The following is a 24,837-nucleotide window of genomic DNA, read 5'->3' on the forward strand; positions in this document are numbered from 1 at the left end:
ATCATGTTTGGAAATGTTTAATACATTGCTGTAACTAAGGCTGTGTTGTTGCTACAGTACACTGAACAATAATGAAATCAAATAAATAGAGAGAGAGAGAGAGAGAGAGAGAGGTCCACGTCATGACAAGACAGTATGTCAGTGCTTACATCTATAAATGATGTCCTCAGTAGCAGATCTTTAACCCATGATCCCAAGGGTTTGAGAGACGGATAGGCAGCATCAGCCCACAATGTGGGAACCTGATTGTTCAGGAAGCTTTTGTATATTCTTTCCATTTCCTCAGACATGACCACAAAACCAGCAATAGCCTTATTAAGTGTCTCTAGAGAGTTCTGTGGGAGAAAACAAACCCATAATACTTAGCATGTAGGATATCCACATTTCATTTACCAGATCTAAAGCAACAAACAACATCCAAAACATTGTTTTAAATATTTATGATTTCAGATGTCAGAAAAGCATGATTTTAATTTAGAATTGTAAAGCATTGATTTTGATGCAAAGGAAATACTATCATGATGGGCCTGATTCAGAGGCAGACACAAACCGTGCGCAATACCGATGTTCAGGTAGTTGTGCGATTATTTGCAACTGTGCATGAACAAAAATTCTGAAAACCCTTCCAGTGCCAGAGTCACAGTGTGTATGCACAAAGGTGCTGTTGCCATTGGGTTAAACAGTATATGAATACCAGCGCTGATGCTATATAAGCTGCTGCTACAGAGGCCATACTCAGACAGAGAAACTACATAGTGCAGGTGCAAGTGTCAATGGGGAGCGCGATGGTGTGCCGATGGTGGAATGTCATGAATCTCTGGCGGTGTTACAGCATGCAGAGACAGAGGGGCAGATTTATGAAGCCTGGTGAAGTGATAAAGTGGAAGGTGATAACGCACCAGCCAATCAGCTCCTAACTGTTATTTTATAAACCCAGCCTGTAACATGGAAGTTAGGATCTGATTCGCCGGTCCTTTATCACCTTCCACTTTATCACTTCACCAGGCTTAATAAATCTGCCCTACAGAGAGTGGGCATCTCAGTGCTTGCACATTCACATGCATGCTAATACACCAGGGTGGAGGCTGAAACTAGCATTTGCATATTATCTCTGCCGCACCTCCACCAACAGAGGCAAGGGGGAACGCAGCACCGTCCACCTCTGAAACAGGCACAAAGTGTTGTAGAAATGATAGCAAAGGGCACTGTCAACAGCTTTCCTCAGTCTAATACATTTTATAGAAATATTTTTATAGAAATACAATAATGTGGGCATAATTCAATTAAACCTGGAGTTTACTTGTGAGCAACAGCAAGAAACAACACTGGTGGCATAGCACCATCTGTGTAGTGTCCAAGCAGGCGTGCCATGCTGAAATGCACACAATACGGAGCACTGATGCAGTCTGATCCCACAGTGTATCGTACTCATCAAGCTGTTTGTCCCAAGTAAGCTTGCACAGTCTATAAAATGACAAACGCAAAATATATGCTCATTGCCAGTGTGAAAAGTAGTTTGCGAAGGCAGCATGCAATCCAGATAAATATGAATAGAACCAACTCATAATCAGATGAGTTACAATAGATTCAACTGAAGGAAAATGGAGCCTCAAGTAGGGTAGCAGCGTTGAGATCCCACCTTTGATCTCCTTAGTGTTCTCCAATGTCATACTAGTAATGCCGCGTATAGTGCTTATAGGCAGAGACACATACCTTCTTTGTATTATTCTAATAATTTTTATAGCCAAAACTCTGGAGTAAAAAGTCTATGGCAGGTGAGGCAGTGCCTCACCTGTGTATCTTTTCTGCACATCTCTAATCAAAACTCACCAGATTTCCAGGAGTTTATACTCCAGCACCTGTGTATAATGTCCAGATGTACGCTTTGGCTCATATATTGCTTGTAAATCTGGCTCTGGTGCTAGCCAGTGCCTCCTGAGCTATAAGTCTCACCGCACGTCTAGTAGATACATAAGCAGTGCCTCCCACACAGAGCTGGGCAGTAAGGCAGTATTTTGTGTGTGTTCACTTCAAATAATGTAATAATAGTTAATAATAAAGCTCATAATCATAAATGACTCAATCAATTTACCTTAAGTACTTTGAGAAGATTATTAAATCTGTCCACTTCCTGTCCAAGTACAGTTGTCAGCGAACTAACACGTCCTTTAGCGTCTTTGGTAAACAGCATTTCTGATGCAGCCTCCATATCCAATTTTCCTAAATACCCAAAGTCCAAGTAACAATTAGCTCAATCACATCACTGATATAGATTAATAAAACAACCAATGGAAGACTGATGTCAGTAGTTGGTCAAAGAGATATGCCGGGCCTCACATTACTCCTATGGGATTAACCTAATGCAGCAATAATATTAAGTACGAAGCACGTGTTGTTATCCAGTTACTATTATTATAACTTTACATTTCCAGGTAAAATCTGCGTTGAAATGGGAGGTTTCAAAAGCTGCTGCCTCATAAATCTAGCTCATTGCTAGTAGTAACTTACATGAATTAATTTACAGATGTGTCCTTTTATACTGTGACTACAGTTGCGCCAAACAGCCACTCTCAACGAACCTTTTTTGGTCAAAATGTGCATCTTATTTTCAGAAATAAAACTGGCAGCGACAAAACTACTTTGCTAAATTGCACTGACCATTTTGACATTAGACATTTGTACATCTGTGTGCAACTGAGTCTGAATCTGTATACGGGTGTAGTATGGTATGCCGGCGGTCGGGCTCCCGGCGACCAGCATACCGGCGCCGGGAGCCCAACCGCCGGCGCCGGTGTGCTGCGCTCGCCACACTGCGGGCACGGTGGCGCTATTTTATTCTCCCTTCAGGGGGGTCGTGGACCCCCACGAGGGAGAATAAGTGTCGGTATGCCGGGTGTCGGGATTCCGGCGCCGGTATACTGTGCGCCGGGATCCCGACAGCCGGCATACTGAAGACCACCCCTGTATACAAAGGCGATTCAATTGTGGCGTGTGCTTTTTACTGTGCATCTATATGAATGGGCATCTATCGGAGCTATTCAATTGTTGCACCGATTAGACGCCCATTAGCATTTAACACGCCTGCCAACTCAAGGTTTAGCCACTTAAACCCATCTAAAGTTCTTGTTTGGAGTCTAAAGTCTGGTTTTCGGCACCACTACGGACTTTTCACACATTTTTACTCGTACCTCAGGAGGCTGCAAGAAGAAATTTAACTGCCATTCCATTTAAATATATGACCAGCAGGGGGCACATTCCACACCTGAATCGCCATCAAAATGCTTTCATGCAGCGGCTTTTTCATGTGCAAAGGGCCTAATTCAGAGTTGATCACAGCAGCAAATTTGTTAGCAGTTGGGCAAAACTATGAGCACTGCAGGTGGGGCAGATATAACATGTGCAGAGAGAGTTAGATTTGGGTGAGGTGTTTTCAAACTGATATCTAAATTGCAGTGTAAAAATAAAGCAGCCAGTATTTACCCTGCACAGAAACAAAGTAACCCACCCAAATCTAACTCTCTCTGCAAATGTTATATTTGCCACACCTGCAGTGCACATGGGGGGTAATTCAGACCTGATCGCTCGCTAGTGTTTTTTGCAGCGCTGCGATCAGGTCAGAATTGCGCATGCGTATGTACAACAATGCGCAGGCGCGTCGCACAGGTACAAAGCGGATCGGATGGGTTTGTGCGAAGAATCCATTCGCATGGGCGATCGCAAGGAGATTGACAGGAAGAAGCCGTTTGTGGGTGTTAACTGACCGTTTTCTGGGAGTGGTTGGAAAAACGCAGGCGTGTCCAAGCGTTTGCAGGGAGGGTTCCTGATGTCAATTCTGGTCCCGGACAGGCTGACGTGTTCGCAGCGGCTGAGTAAGTCCTGGCCTACTCAGAGACTGCACAAGATCTGTTCGTACAGCTCTGCTACACATGCGTTCACACACTTACAAAGCGAAAATACACTCCCCTATGGGCGGCGACTATCTGTTCGCAGCAGTGCAAAAAAACCCTAGCAAGCGATCAGGTCTGAATTAGGCCCATGGTTTTGCCCAAATGCTAACAAGCTTGCTGCTGGGATCAACTCTGAATTACCCCCAAAGTTCCATGGAGCTTCATGTGTGACTATATACATATTTAAAACAAATTCCTGTGCAGTTAAAGTGGCAGCCTGGCATCTGTAGTCCATGCTGAGTGGTGTTTCACTGCAACTGCGATGCAAATAAAAAGGAAAAAGATGCTATGGTTACAGTACACCTATAGGAGAGGCTTATTCACACCTGACCTCTCATGCCGTATGGCGAATTGAGGCAAGGTGTATAAGGACACTTCTGTAATCAATGAAAGATATATCTCTCAGTAACATATCAGTAGGCATTTTAAATGAGTTAAAGGCAAACATACAGTTCATGGTAAAAAAGGGCCTAAGTCACACACATTGTCGATGTTCAGAGTTTTAGCACGTGCAGAAGAATCCTTAAAACTTGTATTGCGCGGCGCTACACTGTGTGCACGCACAGTTGAGGTAGCGATCGAAACACATGGTATGTAAAATGTATTGTGTGTTCCTGGGCGTGACTTGGAGGTGGCTATTCAGACTCACAGAGATGCACTGCCTTATGGGAATGTTATGGTAGTGTCACAAGTGTGGCGCATAATTGGTTGTGAACTCGTAATCGCCTGCAGTAGAGACTATACTCTGATAGAGAATCTGCACCTAGCATGGGGTTGGTGCAAGTTCGATGGTGCGACCAATGGCTGCATCTAAAGATACGACAAGTGGGAATGTTGTCAGTCTCAGTCCTTTTCAGACTCTCAAATACCACTTGGTGCATCTTTAGACTATCAAAACTAGTATCAGCCCCATGCTGGATGCTGAGTCTAAGTCAGAGTAAAGGCCTCCAATGTGAGTGACTATGCGCATGAGTACGCAAACACTACAGTGACACGCCTGCAACCCTCCCATAACATGTCCATAAGACCGACCATCTCAGTGTTTCCACAGAGCCAACTCTCTGTCACCGCCAACAGACTCTGTGCCTGCTTGTGCAGGGAAGAAAAATCGCTCCACTTTCTGCATCTGTCATCAACATTGTGTGTGTCATGGACATTTAGGCGCAATTGTAGGCTACGCAGAATATGTTTGGATGGGTCTCTTGTACCAAGGATAGGGCTAGCACAAATGACAGCTACTTTTGCAAGTGGGTAGATGGGGAAAGTGCGACCACAGGCATGGGTGATGGTCTGCATTTATTTCCATGCATGCAATTTATTTATTATTTGTATAGCACACATGCAATATATGCCACAGTGCATTAAAGAGAATATGTAGCAGATCCCTACCACATGTACACAGTTTTTGATTTGTGGAAGGAAACCAGCACACCGGGGGAAACCCACACAACACAAAGAGAGCTTGCAAACACCACAGAGATAAAGCCTTGGAGGGAATCAAACCCAAGAACTCAGTGCTGTGAGGCAGTAAGGCTACACAATAGGCCTGATTCTGATTTGGAAGTAAAGCAAAAAAAGCAAGTAAGTTTGTATCTGGAACTTACCATATTGCCATGCAAGGGGAGAAAACACATTTATTTTTCTGTGCAGGGTAAATACTGGCTGCTTTTGCATGTAGCCCACATATGTTTGACAGCTTTATTTTTACACTGCACTTTAGATTTCAATTTGGACACACCCCAACCAAATCTTAAAACATAGAAACTTAAGGGCCCTACACACTGAAAGTTGTAACTGAACGATATGAACGTTCTCGTTCATTAATGAACAAGAACTCGTTCATATCGTTCAGTGTGTAGGCACAAACGATGAACGATGCACGGCCCTGCGCTCGTTCATCGTTGGTGCTGGGTTGCTTATATATGCGTGCCAATATGGACAATCTCGTCCATATTAGCATGCACAGCTATGGAGCCGGATGACGTGGGTAGTGAAGAAACTTCACTCCCCCCATCACTTCATCCCCCGCGCCGCCGGGTCGCCCGCCAGCCGTATCGGCCGCCGGGCACCTCGGCGGAACATCCCCGGTTGTGTAGAGCCCAATAGAATTTGACGGCAGATAAGAACCACTTGGCCCATCTAGTCTACAACTTTTTTTACCATATTTTTATCTCAAACCTTATTTGAGCCTTATTTCTTTGTAAGGATATCCTTATGTCTATCCCATACATGTTTAAATTGCTCTACTGTCTTAGACTCTACCACCTCTGATGGGAGGCTATTCCACTTGTCCACTACCCTTTCTGTGAAGTAATTTTTCCTCAAATTTCTCCTGAACCTCCCCCCTCCAGTCTCAGTGCATGTCCTCGTGTCCTATTGCTTCTCTTCATTTGAGGAATGTTTCCTTCCTGGACTTTATTAAAAGCCTTGATATATTTTAAAGCTTCTATCATGTCCCCGCTTTCCCTTCTTTGCTCCAAACTATACATAGAGATTTTTTAGTCTTTCTGGTTATGTGTTGTGATATAGGCCATGCACCATTTTAGTTGCCCTTCTTTGTACAGTCTCTAATGTATTAATATCCTTTTGAAGATATGCCCTCCAGAATTGAACACAGTTTTCTAGATGAGGCCGTACCAATGACCTATACAGTGGCATTATTACTTCTTTCTTTCTGTTGCTGATTCCTCTCCCAATGCAGCCAAGCATCTGACTAGCCTTCCTCATTGCTTTGTTACATTGATTACCTGCCTTTAAGTCACCTGATATAGTGAATCCCTTTCCTCCTCAGTAGTTTCCAGTATACTGTAGTGCCATTAATACTATATTTAGCCTTTGGATTTTTGAAACCCAAGTGCATGATTTTGCATTTTTTGGCATTAAACTGTAATTGCTACAATCTTGACCAGCGGTGGGCAACCAGTCAAAGGCAAAGAGCCAGAAAAGATCTGTAGTCAATAGCAAGAGCCACTATCATGCAAGCACCAAAGGTTTGCGTGCAAAAATGGGGGCGTGGCCTATGTGTCACAAAGACACAACCCATTTTTGTGCGCACACCTTTTGGTATCACGTTTGTAGGAGTATGACCTTGTGTCATAACCCCGTTTTTAGTCATGTTGTACAGTGCCATATACATATAATGCCCAAGTACAGTGCCACATACATATAAAAACGCCAAAAAATGGGTGCCTGCACAGTGCCAGAAACATATATGCCTCCACAGTCCCAGATACACATATGTCCCCACAGTGCCAGATACATATATGCCCACAGTGCCAGATACACATGCCCCCACAGTACCAGATACACATGCCCCCACAGTGCCAGATAGATATATGCCTCCAGTGCTAGATACACATGTCCTCACAGTGCCAGATACACATGTCCCCACAGTGCCAGATACATATTTGCCCCCCAGTGCCAGATACATATATGCCCCCAGTGCCAGATACATATATGCCCCCAGTGCCAGATATGCCCCCAGTGCCAGATACACATGTCCCCACTGTGTCAGATATGCCCCCAGTGCCAGATACATATATGACCCACAGTGCCAAATACATATATGCCCCCAGTGCCAGATACAGAAATGCCCCCAGTGCCAGATACACATGTCCCCACAGTGCCATATATGCCCCCAGTGCCAGATACACATGTCCCCACAGTGCCAGATATGCCCCAGTGCCAGATACACATGTCCCCACAGTGCCAGATATGCCCCCAGTGCCAAATACGCCCCCAGTGCCAGATACAGATATGCCCCCAGTGCCAGATATGCCCCCAGTGCCAGATACAGAAATGCCCCCAGTGCCAGATACACATCCCCACAGTGCCAGATATGCCCCCATTGCCAGATACACATGTCCCCACAGTGCCAGATATGCCCCCAGTGCCAGATACACATGTCCCCACAGTGCCAGTTATGCCCCCAGTGCCAGATACACATGTCCCCACAGTGCCAGTGTGCTGATCACCGCGCTGTTGCTGTGAGGGGAGGAGAGCGCAGCGCGCGCCTCTCCTGCCCCTCAGTCTCTGATGGCAGTGCTGGTGTTTATATTCAATTAGGCGACGGTCCGTGAGCCGATCAAAGTTCCCGGTCCAGCAGCCAATCAGGAGCCTTAGCTGCCAGTCCGCAAGCTCTGATTGGCTCACGGGCCGATGCCGAATTGAAGATAGACTCTGAGGGGCAGGAGAGGCGCACGCTTCGCTCTTCTCCCCTCACAGCAGCAGCTTGTTGAGCAGCACTTGGGGGGGGGGGGGGTTGCAGACTAGAAGTGTGTGTGTCAGGCAGCGGTGGCCAGGAGCCATGTAGCGGGTTGGCCACCTCTGCTCTTGAACATCCTTTAGTCTACCTAGATCCTCAATCATTTGTTTTAAACACCTTTGCAATGTCATCATTAAAGATATTATCTTAATTCCCCTGAAAAGTTACATCTGCTCCACCTGCAGTGCAATATGGTATTGCCCAGGTGCACAGTTACTTGCTTGTTTAGCTTTACTTCCAAATCATGATCAGGTCCAATGAGGACACACTTGCGGCCTACTTGTGTGCAACTCTGAATTAGCCAGTAAATGGAATTGTGCTACAAGCATAATAAAATGTATACATACAAGCAACTAAGTTACAGAACAATAATTCAAACAGTACTGTACCTGGTAGCTTTGACAGGATTGAGGCAGCCAATTCGCTCACGATTTCATCATTGCTTTTTCCTCCTCCCTGTGCTGTAGACCTTGGCTGCACATCCAATATGGTATTGATTAAAGTGCTTGTTTCCTTGCGCTATATTGAGAAATAAAATCCATTAATTATAAAAAATATCCTAATTTTAAAAAATAAGATTTTACTCACCGGTAAATCTATTTCTCGTAGTCCGTAGTGGATGCTGGGGACTCCGTAAGGACCATGGGGAATAGCGGCTCCGCAGGAGACTGGGCACAGCTAAGAAAGAATTAGGACTACCTGGTGTGCACTGGCTCCTCCCACTATGACCCTCCTCCAGACTTCAGTAAGGATACTGTGCCCGGAAGAGCTGACACAATAAGGAAAGGATTTTGAATCCCGGGTAAGACTCATACCAGCCACACCAATCACACCGTATAACTCGTGATATTATACCCAGTTAACAGTATGAACATAACAGAGCCTCTCAACAGATGGCTCAACAATAACCCTTTTAGTTAACAATAACTATATACAAGTATTGCAGACAGTCCGCACTTGGGACGGGCGCCCAGCATCCACTACGGACTACGAGAAATAGATTTACCGGTGAGTAAAATCTTATTTTCTCTAACGTCCTAGTGGATGCTGGGGACTCCGTAAGGACCATGGGGATTATACCAAAGCTCCCAAACGGGCGGGAGAGTGCGGATGACTCTGCAGCACCGAATGAGAGAACTCAAGGTCCTCCCAGCCAGGGTATCAAATTTGTAGAATTTTGCAAACGTGTTTGCCCCTGACCAAGTAGCAGCTCGGCAAAGTTGTAAAGCCGAGATCCCTCGGGCAGCCGCCCAAGAAGAGCCCACTTTCCTCGTGGAATGGGCTTTTACAGATTTAGGCTGTGGCAGGCCAGCCACAGAATGCGCAAGCTGAATTGTGCTACAAATCCAGCGAGCAATAGTCTGCTTTGAAGCAGGAGCACCCAACTTGTTTGGTGCATACAGGATAAATAGCAAGTCAGTCTTCCTGACTCCAGCCGTCCTGGAAACATAAATTTTCAAGGCCCTGACTACGTCCAGTAACTTGGAGTCCTCCAAGTCCCTAGTAGCCGCAGGCACCACGATAGGTTGGTTCAAGTGAAAAGCTGATACCACCTTAGGAAGAAATTGGGGACGAGTCCTCAATTCTGCCCTATCCATATGGAAAATCAAATAGGGGCTTTTACATGACAAAGCCGCCAATTCTGACACCCGCCTTGCCGAAGCCAAGGCCAAAAGCATGACCACTTTCCACGTGAGATATTTTAAATCCACGGTTTTGAGTGGCTCAAACCAATGTGACTTTAGGAAACCCAACACCACGTTGAGGTCCCACGGTGCCACTGGGGGCACAAAAGGAGGCTGAATATGCAGCACTCCCTTGACAAATGTCTGAACTTCAGGCAGTGAAGCCAGTTCTTTTTGGAAGAAAATCGACAGAGCCGAAATCTGGACCTTAATGGAACCCAATTTTAGGCCCATAGTCACCCCTGACTGTAGGAAGTGCAGAAATCGACCTAACTGGAATTCCTCCGTTGGGGCCATCCTGGCCTCATACCACGCAACATATTTTCGCCATATGCGGTGATAATGTTGTACGGTTACATCTTTCCTAGCTTTAATAAGCGTAGGAATGACTTCCTCCGGAATACCCTTTTCTTTTAGGATCCGGCGTTCAACCGCCATGCCGTCAAACGCAGCCGCGGTAAGTCTTGGAACAGACAGGGCCCCTGCAGCAGCAGGTCCTGTCTGAGCGGCAGAGGCCATGGGTCCTCTGAGATCATTTCTTGAAGTTCCGGGTACCAAGCTCTTCTTGGCCAATCCGGAACAATGAATATAGTTCTTACGCCTCTTCTCCTTATTATCCTCAGTACCTTGGGTATGAGAGGAAGAGGAGGGAACACATAAACCGACCGGTACACCCATGGTGTCACTAGAGCGTCCACAGCTATCGCCTGAGGGTCTCTTGACCTGGCGCAATATTTTTCCAGCTTTTTGTTTAAGCGGGACGCCATCATGTCCACCTGTGGCCTTTCCCAACGGTTTACAATCAGTTGGAAGACTTCTGGATGAAGTCCCCACTCTCCCGGGTGGAGGTCGTGCCTGCTGAGGAAGTCTGCTTCCCAGTTGTCCACTCCCGGAATGAACACTGCTGACAGTGCTAACACGTGATTTTCCGCCCAACGGAGAATCCTTGTGGCTTCTGCCATCGCCGCCCTGCTTCTTGTGCCGCCCTGTCGATTTACATGGGCGACTGCCGTGATGTTGTCTGACTGGATCAGAACCGTCCGGTTTTGAAGCAGGAGCTTTGCTTGACTTAGGGCATTGTAAATGGCCCTCAGTTCCAGAACATTTATGTGTAGGGAAGTCTCCTGACTCGACCAAAGTCCTTGGAAGTTTCTTCCCTGAGTGACTGCCCCCCAGCCCCGAAGGCTGGCATCCGTGGTCACCAGGACCCAGTCCTGTATGCCGAATCTGCGGCCCTCTCTGAGATGAGCACTCTGCAGCCACCACAGCAGAGACACCCTGGTCCTTGGAGACAGGGTTATCAACCGATGCATTTGAAGATGCGATCCGGACCATTGGTCCAACAGGTCCCACTGAAAAGTTCTGGCATGGAACCTGCCGAATGGAATCGCTTCGTAGGAAGCTACCATCTTTCCCAGGACTCGCGTGCAATGATGCACCGACACCTGTTTTGGTTTCAGGAGGCCTCTCACTAGAGACGACAGCTCCTCGGCTTTCTCCTCTGGGAGAAACACTTTTTTCTGGACCGTGTCCAGAATCATCCCTAGGAACAGTATACGTGTCGCCGGAACCAGCTGAGACTTTGGAATATTCAGAATCCAACCGTGCTGGTGTAGCATCTCCTGAGATAATGCTACGCCGACCAACAACTGCTCTCTGGACCTCGCCCTTATCAGGAGATCGTCCAAGTATGGGACAATTAAAACTCCCTTTTTCCGAAGGAGTATCATCATTTCGGCCATTACCTTGGTAAATACCCTCGGTGCCGTGGACAGGCCGAACGGCAACGTCTGGAATTGGTAATGACAATCCTGTACCACAAATCTGAGGTACTCCTGGTGAGGATGGTAAATGGGGACATGCAGGTAAGCATCCTTGATGTCCAGAGATACCATGTAATCTCCCTCTTCCAGGCTTGCAATAACCGCCCTGAGCGATTCCATCTTGAACTTGAATTTTTTCAAATATGTGTTCAAAGATTTCAAATTTAAAATGGGTCTCACCGAACCGTCCGGTTTCGGTACCACAAACATTGTGGAATAGTAACCCCGTCCTTGTTGAAGTAGGGGCACCTTGACTATCACCTGCTGGGAATACAGCTTGTGAATTGCCTCTAACACAGCCTCCCTTTCTGAAGGAGTCGTTGGTAAGGCAGATTTGAGGAAACGGCGGGGGGGGGGGATGTCTCGAATTCCAGCCTGTACCCCTGAGATACCACTTGAAGGATCCAGGGATCTACCTGTGAGCGAGCCCACTGATTGCTGAAGTTTTTGAGACGGCCCCCCACCGTACCTGGCTCCGCCTGCTGAGCCCCAGCGTCATGCGGCGGACTTAGCAGAAGAAGCGGGGGAGGACTTTTGTTCCTGGGAAGTGGCTGTATGCTGCAGCTTTTTTCCCCTATCTCTGCCTCTGGGCAGAAAGGACGCGCCTCTACCCCGTCTGCTCTTTTGGGGGCGAAAGGACTGCACCTGATAATACGGTGCTCTCTTTGGTTGTGAGGGGACATGTGGCAAAAATGCCGACTTCCCAGCTGTTGCTGTGGAAACTAAGTCTGAAAGACCATCCCCGAACAACTCCTCACCCTTATAAGGCAAAACTTCCATGTGCCTTTTGGAATCTGCATCCCCTGTCCACTGCCGGGTCCATAACCCTCTCCTGGCACAAATGGACAGTGCACTTATTTTTGATGCCAGCCGGCAAATATCCCTCTGTGCATCTCTTATGTAAAAGACAGCGTCTTTAATATGCTCTACGTTTAGCAATATAGTGTCCCTGTCTAGGGTGTCAATGTTCTCTGACAGGGAGTCTGACCATGCAGCTGCCGCACTGCACATCCATGCTGAGGCAATAGCTGGTCTCAGTATAATACCAGTGTGTGTATATATAGCTTTTTGGAGAGCCTCCTGCTTTCTGTCAGCAGGTTCCTTTAGGGCGGCCGTATCTTGGGACGGCAGTGACACCTTTTTTGATAAGCGCGTAAGTGCTTTATCCACCCTAGGGGGTGTTTCCCAACGTGACCTATCCTCTGGCGGGAAAGGGTACGCCATTAGTAATTTTTTTGAAATTACATATTTTTTATCAGGGGAAGCCCACGCTAGTTCACACACGTCATTTAATTCTTCAGAAGGGGGAAAAACTGCTGGTAGTTTTTTCTCCCCAAACATAATACCCTTTTTTGTGGTACCTGGGGTCACCTCAGAAATGTGTAAAACATTTTTCATTGCCTCAATCATATAACGAGTGGCCCTATTGGACATTACATTAGTCTCTTCGTCGTCGACACTGGTATCAGTATCCGTGTCGACATCTGTGTCTGTCACCTGAGGTAGCGGGCGTTTTAGTGCCCCTGATGACTTTTGAGACGTCTGGGCAGGCACGGGCTGAGAAGCCGGCTGCCCCACATTTGGCATGTCGTCAAATTTTTTATGTAAGGAGTCGACACTTTCGCGTAATTCCTTCCACAAGTCCATCCACTCCGGTGTCTGCCCCGCAGGGGGTGACAACACATTTATAGGCACCTGCTCCTCCTCCACATAAGTCTCCTCATCAAACATGTCGACACAGCCGTACCGACACACCGCACACACACAGGGAATGCTCTGACAGAAGACAGGACCCCACAAAGCCCTTTGGGGAGACAGAGAGAGAGTATGCCAGCACACACCAGAGCGCTATATAATACAGGGATTAACTAAATTATATCCCCTATAGCTGCTATATATGTATTTTGCGCCTAAATTTAGTGCCCCCCCTCTCTTTTTTACCCTTTTCTGTAGTGTAGACTGCAGGGGAGAGTCAGGGAGCTTCCTTCCAGCGGAACTGTGAGGGGAAAATGGCGCCAGTGTGCAGAGGGAGATAGCTCCGCCCCTTTTTCGCGGACTTTTCTCCCGCCTTTTTATGGATTCTGGCAGGGGTATTTATCACATATATAGCCTCTGGGGCTATATATTGTGATATATTTGCCAGCCAAGGTGTATTTATTGCTTCTCAGGGCGCCCCCCCAGCGCCCTGCACACTCAGTGACCGGAGTGTGAAGTGTGTATGAGGAGCAATGGCGCACAGCTGCAGTGCTGTGCGCTACCTTGGTGAAGACTGATGTCTTCTGCCGCCGATTTTCCGGATTCTTCTTGCTTCTGGCTCTGTAAGGGGGCCGGCGGCGCGGCTCCGGGACCGAACACCAATGGCCGGTTCCATGCGGTCGATCCCTCTGGAGCTAATGGTGTCCAGTAGCCTAAGAAGCCCAAGCTACCACCAGTTAGGTAGGTTCGCTTCTTCTCCCCTTAGCCCCTCGCTGCAGTGAGTCTGTTGCCAGCAGATCTCACTGTAAAATAAAAAACCTAACATATACTTTCTTTCTAGGAGCTCAGGAGAGCCCCTAGTGTGCATCCAGCTCGGCCGGGCACAGGATTCTAACTGAAGTCTGGAGGAGGGTCATAGTGGGAGGAGCCAGTGCACACCAGGTAGTCCTAATTCTTTCTTAGCTGTGCCCAGTCTCCTGCGGAGCCGCTATTCCCCATGGTCCTTACGGAGTCCCCAGCATCCACTAGGACGTTAGAGAAATATAGATACGGCTTCCCATTTTATTACTACAAGATCTTTTCTAATGTCCTGACACCTCATATGTTGCCACTTTTAATCAGGTCATGCAGAGAGAAGTTTAATACTGCTACTATTATCATTATTCTGGCGCTGTGGATCTTGATTGTACCTGTAACTCGATGTACGTGTTTTCTACAAAATTATTTTTCACTGTCTGCTGGTTCTTTTGTATTATTGTTATACTAATGTCCGTGCTCTTATTGTTCTTGTTTTGTAATGACATTTCAATAAAAGAAATGTAAACATTTTTTTAAATAAAAAAGACTATAACACAAAGCATAATACAGTGAGTATCCCTTATCCAAAATTCAAAATCACACATTTTTGGTTCCCCTACTGAAATAATGACACATATATATGTATATTATATTATATATCTATATAATATATCTATATATACACATAATATATAATATATATGTCATTATCTCAGTAGGGGACCCAAAAATGTGGGCTCTGTATAATTTACAGTAGATTGCATGTGCATATGAAGATCGGAAAAGGTTTAATCCAGGCAGAGAAGTGCCAAGGTCCCAAAGTTCTTTACTGTAGGAGTTATGTGTGATATAAGACCCTTTTAGGGGACACCTTGAATAAAGATCTTTGTTAGTAAAATGATCTCTTATGCCCGTCATTCAATTCAAAAGTTTGATTAACACGTGAAAAATACAGAAGTACATATAGGCCCTCATTCCGAGTTGATCGGTCGCAAGGCGAATTTAGCAGAGTTACACACGCTAAGCCGCCGCCTACTGGGAGTGAATCTTAGCTTCTTAAAATTGCGACCGATGTATTCGCAATATTGCGATTACTAACTACTTAGCAGTTTCAGAGTAGCTCCAGACTTACTCTGCCTGTGCGATCAGTTCAGTGCTTGTCGTTCCTGGTTGACGTCACAAACACACCCAGCGTTCGCCCAGGCACTCCCACCGTTTCTCCGGCCACTCCTGCGTTTTTTCCGGAAACGGTAGCGTTTTCAGCCACACGCCCCTGAAACGCCGTGTTTCCGCCCAGTAACACCCATTTCCTGTCAATCACATTACGATCGCCGGAGCGATGAAAAAGCCGTGAGTAAAAATACTTTCTTCATAGTAAAGTTACTTGGCGCAGTCGCAGTGCGAACTTTGCGCATGCGTACTAAGCGGATTTTCACTGCGATGCGATGAAAAAGAACGAGCGAACAACTCGGAATGAGGGCCATAATACGATACCATTTTTTAAAAATATTTATTACAAAAAAGAAAACTGCACTCACACGCATAGAAGTAGTGTAGGCATTGATATAAGTAAGTTTTCCCGGGATGCCCAAGCTTCCTACCAGGTAAATGTGGTCATTAAGCAATAAACAGAAAAGCTGCAAGTCCTGGTTACTTGCCTCCCTGTATATAAAATAGTGTCCTCAACGTTCTTAGGGTCAGCCAGAGCTTCAGGTCTTTGATATCACAATAAGGGGTCTCCAAGCACGTTTCAGGTCCAAAACCCTTTTTACTATAAGCATAACTCCTAAAGGGACATTGGAATTCCTCTGGCTGGATTAAAAGGAACAAGTTTTCACTATTTCTCCATATACATATTGCCCCCCCCCCCCCCCTTTCTAAATTGTATTATGTGTCAGTTATTATTCTTTAATGCATAATCCCCAAATGTTTGAAGAAGCATCTCCTAAAAACCAAACTGCCAGACCATCCCACATGATTTGTTCTTTCAGAGGTAGGGAAGGTTAATGACAAGGTATGCTTGGCCTCGCCACCCACAGTGATCAGCTGTTTTTCCAACTTGGCAGTTCTCTCGGAGAGGAAAATGTAAAAGCTGGTGTACAGTCAGTATGATTTAACAGTTAAGATTGTTTCACTGTGCATTGCCCACCCAGACAAAGAAAGCGGGATTACTTAAAAAGGATGGTTATTTGATAATAACCTCTACGGGAATCCCCTCTGACATGTTTACCCCCCTTGTGTGTATCCTTGGAGTCTTAGATGAGGAGATATTGGATGCACATTCTAGACGATACGTCTTTAATTTATGTGCTAAAGGTGTTGATAGCACGCTCTTGGATGGCGACTACGGGCCATGATATTAATCAATGGATCCTGCTAGTGAATTCGGTTGTGTCCCATGAAAAATAAGATTTTAAACCTACCGGTAAATCTTTTTCTCGTAGTCCGTAGAGGATGCTGGGGACTCCGTAAGGACCATGGGGATAGACGGGCTCCGCAGGAGACATGGGCACTTTAAGAAAGACTTTAGGTATGGGTGTGCACTGGCTCCTCCCTCTATGCCCCTCCTCCAGACCTCAGTTAGAGAAACTGTGCCCAGAGGAGACGGACAGTACGAGGAAAGGATTTTTGTTAATCCAAGGGCAAGATTCATACCAGCCACACCAATCACACCGTATAACTTGTGATATACTAACCAGTTAACAGTATGAAACCAACATAGCATCAGTCCAAGACCGATGAAAACTATAACATAACCCTTATGTAAGCAAAACTATATACAAGTCTTGCAGAAGTAGTCCGCACTTGGGACGGGCGCCAAGCATCCTCTACGGACTACGAGAAAAAGATTTACCGGAAGGTTTAAAATCTTATTTTCTCTTACGTCCTAGAGGATGCTGGGGACTCCGTAAGGACCATGGGGATTATACCAAAGCTCCTAAACGGGCGGGAGAGTGCGGATGACTCTGCAGCACCGATTGAGCAAACAGGAGGTCCTCCTCAGCCAGGGTATCAAACTTATAGAACTTGCAAAGGTGTTTGAACCCGACCAAGTAGCAGCTCGGCATAGTTGTAGTGCCGAGACCCCTCGGGCAGCCGCCCAAGACGAGCCCACCTTCCTAGTGGAATGGGCCTTGACCGATTTTGGTAACGGCAATCCAGCCGTAGAATGCGCCTGCTGAATCGTATTACAGATCCAGCGAGCAATAGTCTGCTTTGAAGCAGGGGCGTCAACCTTGTTGGCTGCATATAGGACAAACAGTGCTTCTGTTTTTCTGACTCTAGCCGTTCTGGCCACGTAAATTTTTAAAGCCCTGACTACATCAAGGGACTCGGAATCCTCCAAGTCTCACGTAGCCACAGGCACCACAATAGGTTGGTTCATATGAAAAGATGACACCACCTTAGGCAAGAATTGAGGACGGGTCCGCAATTCCGCTCTATCCATATGGAAAACCAGATAGGGGCTTTTATGAGACAAAGCCGCCCATTCCGACACTCGCCTAGCCGAAGCCAAGGCTAATAACATGACCACCTTCCAAGTGAGATATTTTAACTCCACCGTTTGAAGTGGTTCAAACCAGTGCCACTTAAGGAAACTCAACACCACATTAAGGTCCCAAGGCGCCACCGGAGGTATAAAAGGAGGCTGAATATGCAGCACTCCCTTCACAAAAGTCTGTACTTCTGGGAAAGAAGCCAATTCTTTTTAAAAGAAAATGGATAAGGCCGAAATCTGAACCTTAATGGAGCCTAATTTTAGGCCCAAATTCACTCCAGTCTGTAGGAAGTGAAGGAAACGGCCCAGATGGAATTCTTCCGTAGGAGCATTCCTGGCCTCACAACAAGAAACATATTTTCGCCATATACGGTGATAATGTTTAGCTGTCACGTCCTTCCTAGCCTTTATCAGCGTAGGAATGACCTCATCCGGAATGCCTTTTTCCGCTAGGATCCTGCGTTCAACCGCCATGCCGTCAAACGCAGCCTCGGTAAGTCTTGGAACAGACAGGGCCCCTGTTGCAACAGGTCCTGTCGTAGAGGAAGAGGCCACGGATCTTCTGTGAGCATTTCCAGCAGGTCCGGATACCAGGTCCTTCGTGGCCAATCTGGAACAATGAGAATTGTTCTCACTCCTCTTTTTCTTATTATTCTCAACACCTTGGGTATGAGAGGAAGAGGAGGAAACACATAGACCGACTGGAACACCCACGGTGTCACTAGGGCGTCTACAGCTACCGCCTGAGGGTCTTTTGATCTGGCGCAATACCTCTGTAGCTTTTTGTTGAGGCGGCACGCCATCATGTCTATCTGGGGCAGTCCCCACTGACTTGCAATCTGTGCGAAGACTTCCTGATGAAGTCCCCACTCTCCTGGATGCAGGTCGTATCTGCTGAGGAAGTCTGCTTCCCAGTTGTCCACTCCCGGAATGAACACTGCTGACAGTGCGCTTACATGATTTTCTGCCCAGCGAAGAATCCTGGTGGCTTCCGCCATTGCCACTCTGCTCCTTGTGCCGCCTTGGCGGTTTACATGAGCCACTGCGGTGATGTTGTCTGACTGGATTAGAACTGGTTGGTCGCGAAGTAAGGTCTCCGCTTGACGTAGGGCATTGTATATGGCCCTCAGTTCCAGGATGTTGATGTGAAGACAAGTCTCTTGACTTGACCAAAGACCTTGGAAGTTTCTTCCCTGTGTGACTGCTCCCCAACCTCGGAGGCTCGCGTCTGTGGTCACCAGGATCCAGTCCTGAATGTCAAACCTGCGGCCTTCTAGAAGGTGAGCACTCTGCAGCCCCCACAGGAGAGATACCCTGGCTCTGGGGGACAGGGTGATCAACTGATGAATTTGTAGATGTGACCCGGACCACTTGTCCAGTAGGTCCCATTGGAAAGTCCTCGCATGGAACCTGCCGAAGGGAATGGCTTCGTATGATGCCACCATCTTTCCCAGGACTCGAGTGCAATGATGCACTGACACCTGTTTTGGCTTCAATAGGTTCCTGACCAGAGTCATGAGTTCCTGAGCTTTTTCTATCGGAAGATAAACCCTTTTCTGGTCTGTATCCAGAATCATGCCCAAGAAGGTCAGACGAGTCGTAGGAACCAACTGCGACTTCGGGATATTGAGAATCCAGCCGTGTTGCTGTAACACCTTCAATGAAAGTGAGACGCTGTTCAGCAACTGCTCTCTTGATCTCGCTTTTATGAGGAGATCGTCCAAGTACGGGATAATTGTGATACCTTGCTTGCGCAGGAGCACCATCATTTCCGCCATTACCTTGGTGAAAATCCTCGGGGGCCGTGGAAAGCCCAAACGGCGTCTGAAATTGGTAATGACAATCCTGTACCGCAAATCTCAGGTACGCCTGATGAGGTGGATAAATGGGAACATGAAGTTATGCATCCTTTATGTCCAGAGATAACATAAAATCCCCCCCTTCCAGGCTGGCGATGACTGCTCTTAGCGATTCCATCTTGAACTTGAACCTTTTCAAGTATAGGTTCAGGGATTTGAAATTTAAAATGGGTCTGACCGAACCGACCGGTTTCGGGACTACAACCAGGGTTGAGTAATATCCCCTCCCTTGTTGAAGCAGGGGAACCTTGACCACCACCTGTTGAAGATACAATTTATGAATTGCATTTAACACTATCTCCCTTTCCGGGGGAGAAGCTGATAGGGCCGATTTGAAAAACCGGCGAGGAGGCACCTCTTCGAATTCCAGCTTGTAAGCCTGAGAAACAATTTCTATTGCCCAGGGATCCACCTGTGAGTGAACCCAGATGTGGCTGAAAACTCGAAGACGTGCCTCCACTGGGGCGGACTCCTTTAGCGGAGCCCCAGCGTCATGCGGTGGATTTTGTAGAGGCCGGGGAGGACTTCTGTTCCTGGGAACTAGCTGTGTTGTGCAGCTTTTTTCCTCTGCCCTTACCTCTGGCAAGAAAGGACGCACCTCGTACTTTCTTGTTTCTTTGTGATCAAAAGGACTGCATTTGATAATGTGGCGCTTTCTTAGGCTGTGAGGGAATATAAGGCAAAAAATTTGATTTACTAGCTGTAGCTGTGGAGACCAGGTCCGAGAGACCTTCCCCAAACAATTCCTCACCCTTGTAAGGTAAAACCTCCATATGCCTCTTTGAGTCGGCATCACCTGTCCATTGCCGGGTCCATAGGACTCGTCTAGCAGAAATCGACATAGCGCTGATTCTAGAACCCAGTAAACTAATGTCTCTTTGAGCATCTCTCATATATAAGATAGCATCTTTTATATGCCCTAGGGTCAATAAAATGGTATCCTTATCTAGGGTCTCAATTTCCGCTGATAAGGTATCTGTCCATGCTGCTACAGCGCTACAAACCCAGGCCGAAGCAATCGCCGGTCTGAGTAAGGTACCAGAATGTGTGTAAATGGACTTCAAGGTAACCTCCTGCTTGCGGTCAGCTGGATCCTTGAGGGTAGCCGTATCTTGGGATGGCAGCGCTACCTTTTTGGATAAGCGTGTCAATGCTTTGTCCACCCTAGGGGAGGATTCCCACCGTATCCTGTCCGTTGGCAGGAAAGGATACGCCATAAGAATCCTTTTGTGAATCTGCAGTTTTTTGTCTGGAGATTCCCAAGCTTTTTCACATAATTCGTTCAACTCATGTGAGGGGGAAAAGGTTACCTCAGGTTTCTTTCCCTTATACATGTGTACCCTCGTGTCAGGGACAGGGGGTTCCTCTGTGATATGCAAAACATCTTTTATTGCAATAATCATATATCGAATACATTTAGCCAATTTTGGCTGTAACTTTGCATCATCGTAGTCGACACTGGAGTCAGAATCCGTGTCGGTATCTGTGTCTACTATTTGGGATAGTGGGCGCTTTTGAGACCCCGAAGGTCCCTGCGACATAGGGACAGACATGGGTTGACTCCCTGGATGTTCCCTAGCTTCAGCTTTGTCTAATCTTTTGTGCAATAAATTGACATTAGCACTTTAAACATTCCACATATCCATCCAGTCAGGTGTCGGCGTTGTCGACGGAGACACCACATTCATTTGCTCCCCCTCCTCCCTAGGAGAGCCTTCTACCTCAGACATGTCGACACACGCGTACCGACACACCACACACTCAGGGAATCCTCTTATCTGAAGACAGTTCCCCCACAAGGCCCTTTGGAGAGACAGAGAGAGAGTATGCCAGCACACACCCAGCGCTATATGACCCAGTAAAAAACACAATAAATATATGTTTATCCAGTAGCGCTGTTTACATATATATATGCGCCAAATTATGTGCCCCCTCCCCTCCCCCTTCTTTAAAACCCTCTTTCACCGTGGAATAAGCAGGGGAGAGTCCAGGGAGCTTCCTCTCAGCGCTGTGCTGTGGAAAAAATGGCGCTGGTGAGTGCTGAGGGAGAAGCCCCGCCCCCTCGGCAGCGAGCTTCTGTCCCGCTCAAATATACTAAAAACTGGCGGGGGCTCTTTATATATACAGTGCCCAGCTGTATATATATATATTTTTGCCAAAGAGAGGTTCATATGCTGCCCAGGGCGCCCCCCCTGCGCCCTGCACCCTTACAGTGACTGCCGTTTGTGAGGTGTATGGGAGCAATGGCGCACAGCTTTACTGCTGTGCGTTACCTCAGTGAAGATCATGAAGTCTTCTGCCGCCTCTGAAGTCTTCTTTTCTTCTCATACTCACCCGGCTTCTATATCCTGGCTCTGCGAGGAGGACGGCGGCGCGGCTCTGGGACGGACGGCGAGGGTGAGACCTGTGTACCGATCCCTCTGGAGCTAATGGTGTCCAGTAGCCTAAGAAACAGAGCCTAGCATTAAAGTAGGTCTGTTTCTCTTCCCTCAGTCCCTCGATGCAGGGAGTCTGTTGCCAGCAGGCTCCCTGAAAATAAAAAACCTAACAAATATACTTTCTGACAGGAAACTCAGGAGAGCTCCCTGTAATGCACCCCGTCTCCTCTGGGCACAGTAGTAAACTGAGGTCTGGAGGAGGGGTATAGAGGGAGGAGCCAGTGCACACCCATACCTAAAGTCTTTCTTAAAGTGCCCATGTCTCCTGCGGAGCCCGTCTATCCCCATGGTCCTTACGGAGTCCCCAGCATCCTCTAGGACGTAAGAGAAAGTTTGTTTATATTTCTAGGAAACCCCCGGAAAAGTTTTACAAGGTGTGGGATAGGTGGTTATCCTCTCCACTCAATCAGTGTACTCGTGTTTCTGTAACGCACTGATATTTGGTCACCTTTTATGGTACTATTTTATAGGTTATTGATAAGAAATCACGCCACTCCTTTGTATATTTTGTAGCTGTTTGCATATTTGTTCTTTATTGACTGTTCATGCATACAGTATTCGTATTCTTTACCCTGTAACAGTTTAGCATACATTGTTATAGTATGTTTTGTTCTGTTTGTATGACTGGAAAATCAATAAAAACATATTGAATTAAAAAAAAAAAAAGATGGTTATTTTGTCTGAGAGATGTGTGTGTAGTACACAGACATATCAGATTAATTTTTGGAGGGTTAACAAAATTTTCACCAGCAAGTACATGTTCAATATATTTTCTCTAATCTAAAGTTTATTCTCTATGCAAGCTATTTGATCCATGTTTATATCTGTTCAATATATTATTACTTTTCTTAAACTGAGCTTCAAAATAGTCAGAATCAGATGTGATTTGTATTGGAACATCTTGCAGTTCCAGGAACAAGAACATTATTTTTTGAAGACTGAAATACAATTGCAGCTACAGCTTATTATATGTGTTTAACAGACTATTATGATGAAATCATTATTTTTCTTTACGCTGTAGTGGAATCCATGCTTCACACAATTAAATTAGGGCACGTACCCTTAAGCACACAAACCTGGAAAGCTAAATTGGCATTTTCATGCATTCCAAATATTTCCGGATCATCAGTCAAAGGCAGATTTTCTATGTACTCCTTGTAACACTGCAGACTGTCAGCATCTGGACTGAAATATATACCTAGCGTGTTAAAAAATACATCTCATTAGTTTTTGTACTTGAGTTTCTGAGTACGAATAAAAATACAGGATGAAAATTAAAGTTGCAGGCAAGTGTGTACTGTGAGTGATTTAACACGAAATATATTAGTCAGAAGAACAACTTTTCTACATTGTGACTTCTAGTTAAGTACATGTACTGTATATTATCTATAAAAATATATATTTTCCACTTAATCTTTAATTCATGGGTTAGAGAACTGAAATAATGCTATTATTCTGGACATCCACCAATGCCCGCTTTACATTACCAAATGCCATACAGTACCACTCAACTGTAACACTACAAATGAAATGCATTTACTTGACTAGTATGAATAATGCATTTCTAGAAACTGGGTATTTCAATGTACGCAAGAAAGTATTTTACTTATGCACACTTCAAAGGTCTTTGGGGGTTCATAACCCTTCAGGAGTTTAATATTTTATTGTACAATTTAATATGTGTTATGAATGTTTGTGAAGAGCAAACTTAGCTTACAGAGATTATTTAAGATTTAACAGGGCGTCAACTTTTCCTAAAACAGCAATATCAATGTCAGTGGGCAAATGCAGTATTCCTGTATTTTCTGTTTGATAGTAAGATATCAGATCCTTTCACGATTCTGTCTAGAGTGTATGCAATACCAGTTCCTGTGTGAGTTACTTCATACTTACCCAGTCTCCTAGAATATACAGGGGACTTATGAGCTTTGAGGAGTTCCCAAGGACTCCAGGTAAAGTAGGTCATCCTTCCACATTCTTCCAACTTCAAATGGGTGTGACAGGTTGCGTGATGGTGCGATTCTAAGTGAAGAGCGTCATTTCGGCCCCCACTTGATATCATTAGTTGTGGCATTGTGATGCAGGGAATGGGGTCCAATGATGCAAAACACCCATCCTACTCCTACAGCAGACATGTCAAACTCATGGCGCGTGGGCCACATGCGGCCCACAATGCATACTTTTGTGGCCCAAGTTTACTCTTTTAAAAACAATGGAATGCGGCCCACCATCGCTGGATGAGTTACTGTTGGCACGTCTGTCATGATCGGAGCTTAGCTCCAATTGGGCAGCATTCACTGTTCTGCACATGCACGAGAAGATAGTGACAGAGATGGGGAAATGTCCAGCTTTGTAAAGCTCTGCCCCCGCCACATCCCGCCTGCTCAGCGCCATTAGCACATAAGCCATCACGCCCTGTACTTGTGTGTGCCCGACAGCCCTGTATACCCTACTGCCCTAATTACAGGAGGATTCTTCTGCAATCTGGATAGAAAAACGTCTCTCAATGAAGAAGCTAAATTGGAGGGAGCAGGCACAAGGGTATCCGGATGATAGATAGACTGGATCTAGTTAGACAGTCAATAGATAGACAACATATGTTACACAGACATTAGGTCGACAGGGTCAAAGGTTGACATGAAAAAGGTCGATAGTACAAAAGGTCATCAGGGTCAAAAGGTTGACATGAAAATGATCGACATAAAAAAATGTAAACACATGTTTTTGTTTTGTTTTTTATTTTAAATTTTTTTTATGTCGGCATAGAGTTGGTTATAAACCTTGTGGCGAGCGCAGCGAGTCACCAAGCCCGAAGCGCGGTGAGCAAAG

At 46.1% G+C, this 24,837-nt stretch overlaps 1 protein-coding gene across 1 annotated transcript in view; it reads right to left on the minus strand.

Moving 5' to 3' along the window:
- Nucleotides 1–24,837, minus strand: part of DNAH6 (dynein axonemal heavy chain 6) — a 679,574-nt gene that overhangs the window by 14,409 nt on the left and 640,328 nt on the right. The window contains exons 70-73 of the mRNA XM_063919567.1: nt 23,085–23,206; nt 8,601–8,730; nt 2,093–2,220; nt 150–335 (exon numbers count right to left, since the gene is read on the minus strand). Coding sequence (XP_063775637.1) covers nt 150–335; nt 2,093–2,220; nt 8,601–8,730; nt 23,085–23,206 — 566 coding nt within the window. The remainder of the gene's footprint in view (nt 1–149; nt 336–2,092; nt 2,221–8,600; nt 8,731–23,084; nt 23,207–24,837) is intronic.

Source organism: Pseudophryne corroboree, chromosome 1 (assembly GCF_028390025.1).
Source record: "Pseudophryne corroboree isolate aPseCor3 chromosome 1, aPseCor3.hap2, whole genome shotgun sequence".
NCBI classification, from domain to species: Eukaryota; Metazoa; Chordata; class Amphibia; order Anura; family Myobatrachidae; genus Pseudophryne; species Pseudophryne corroboree.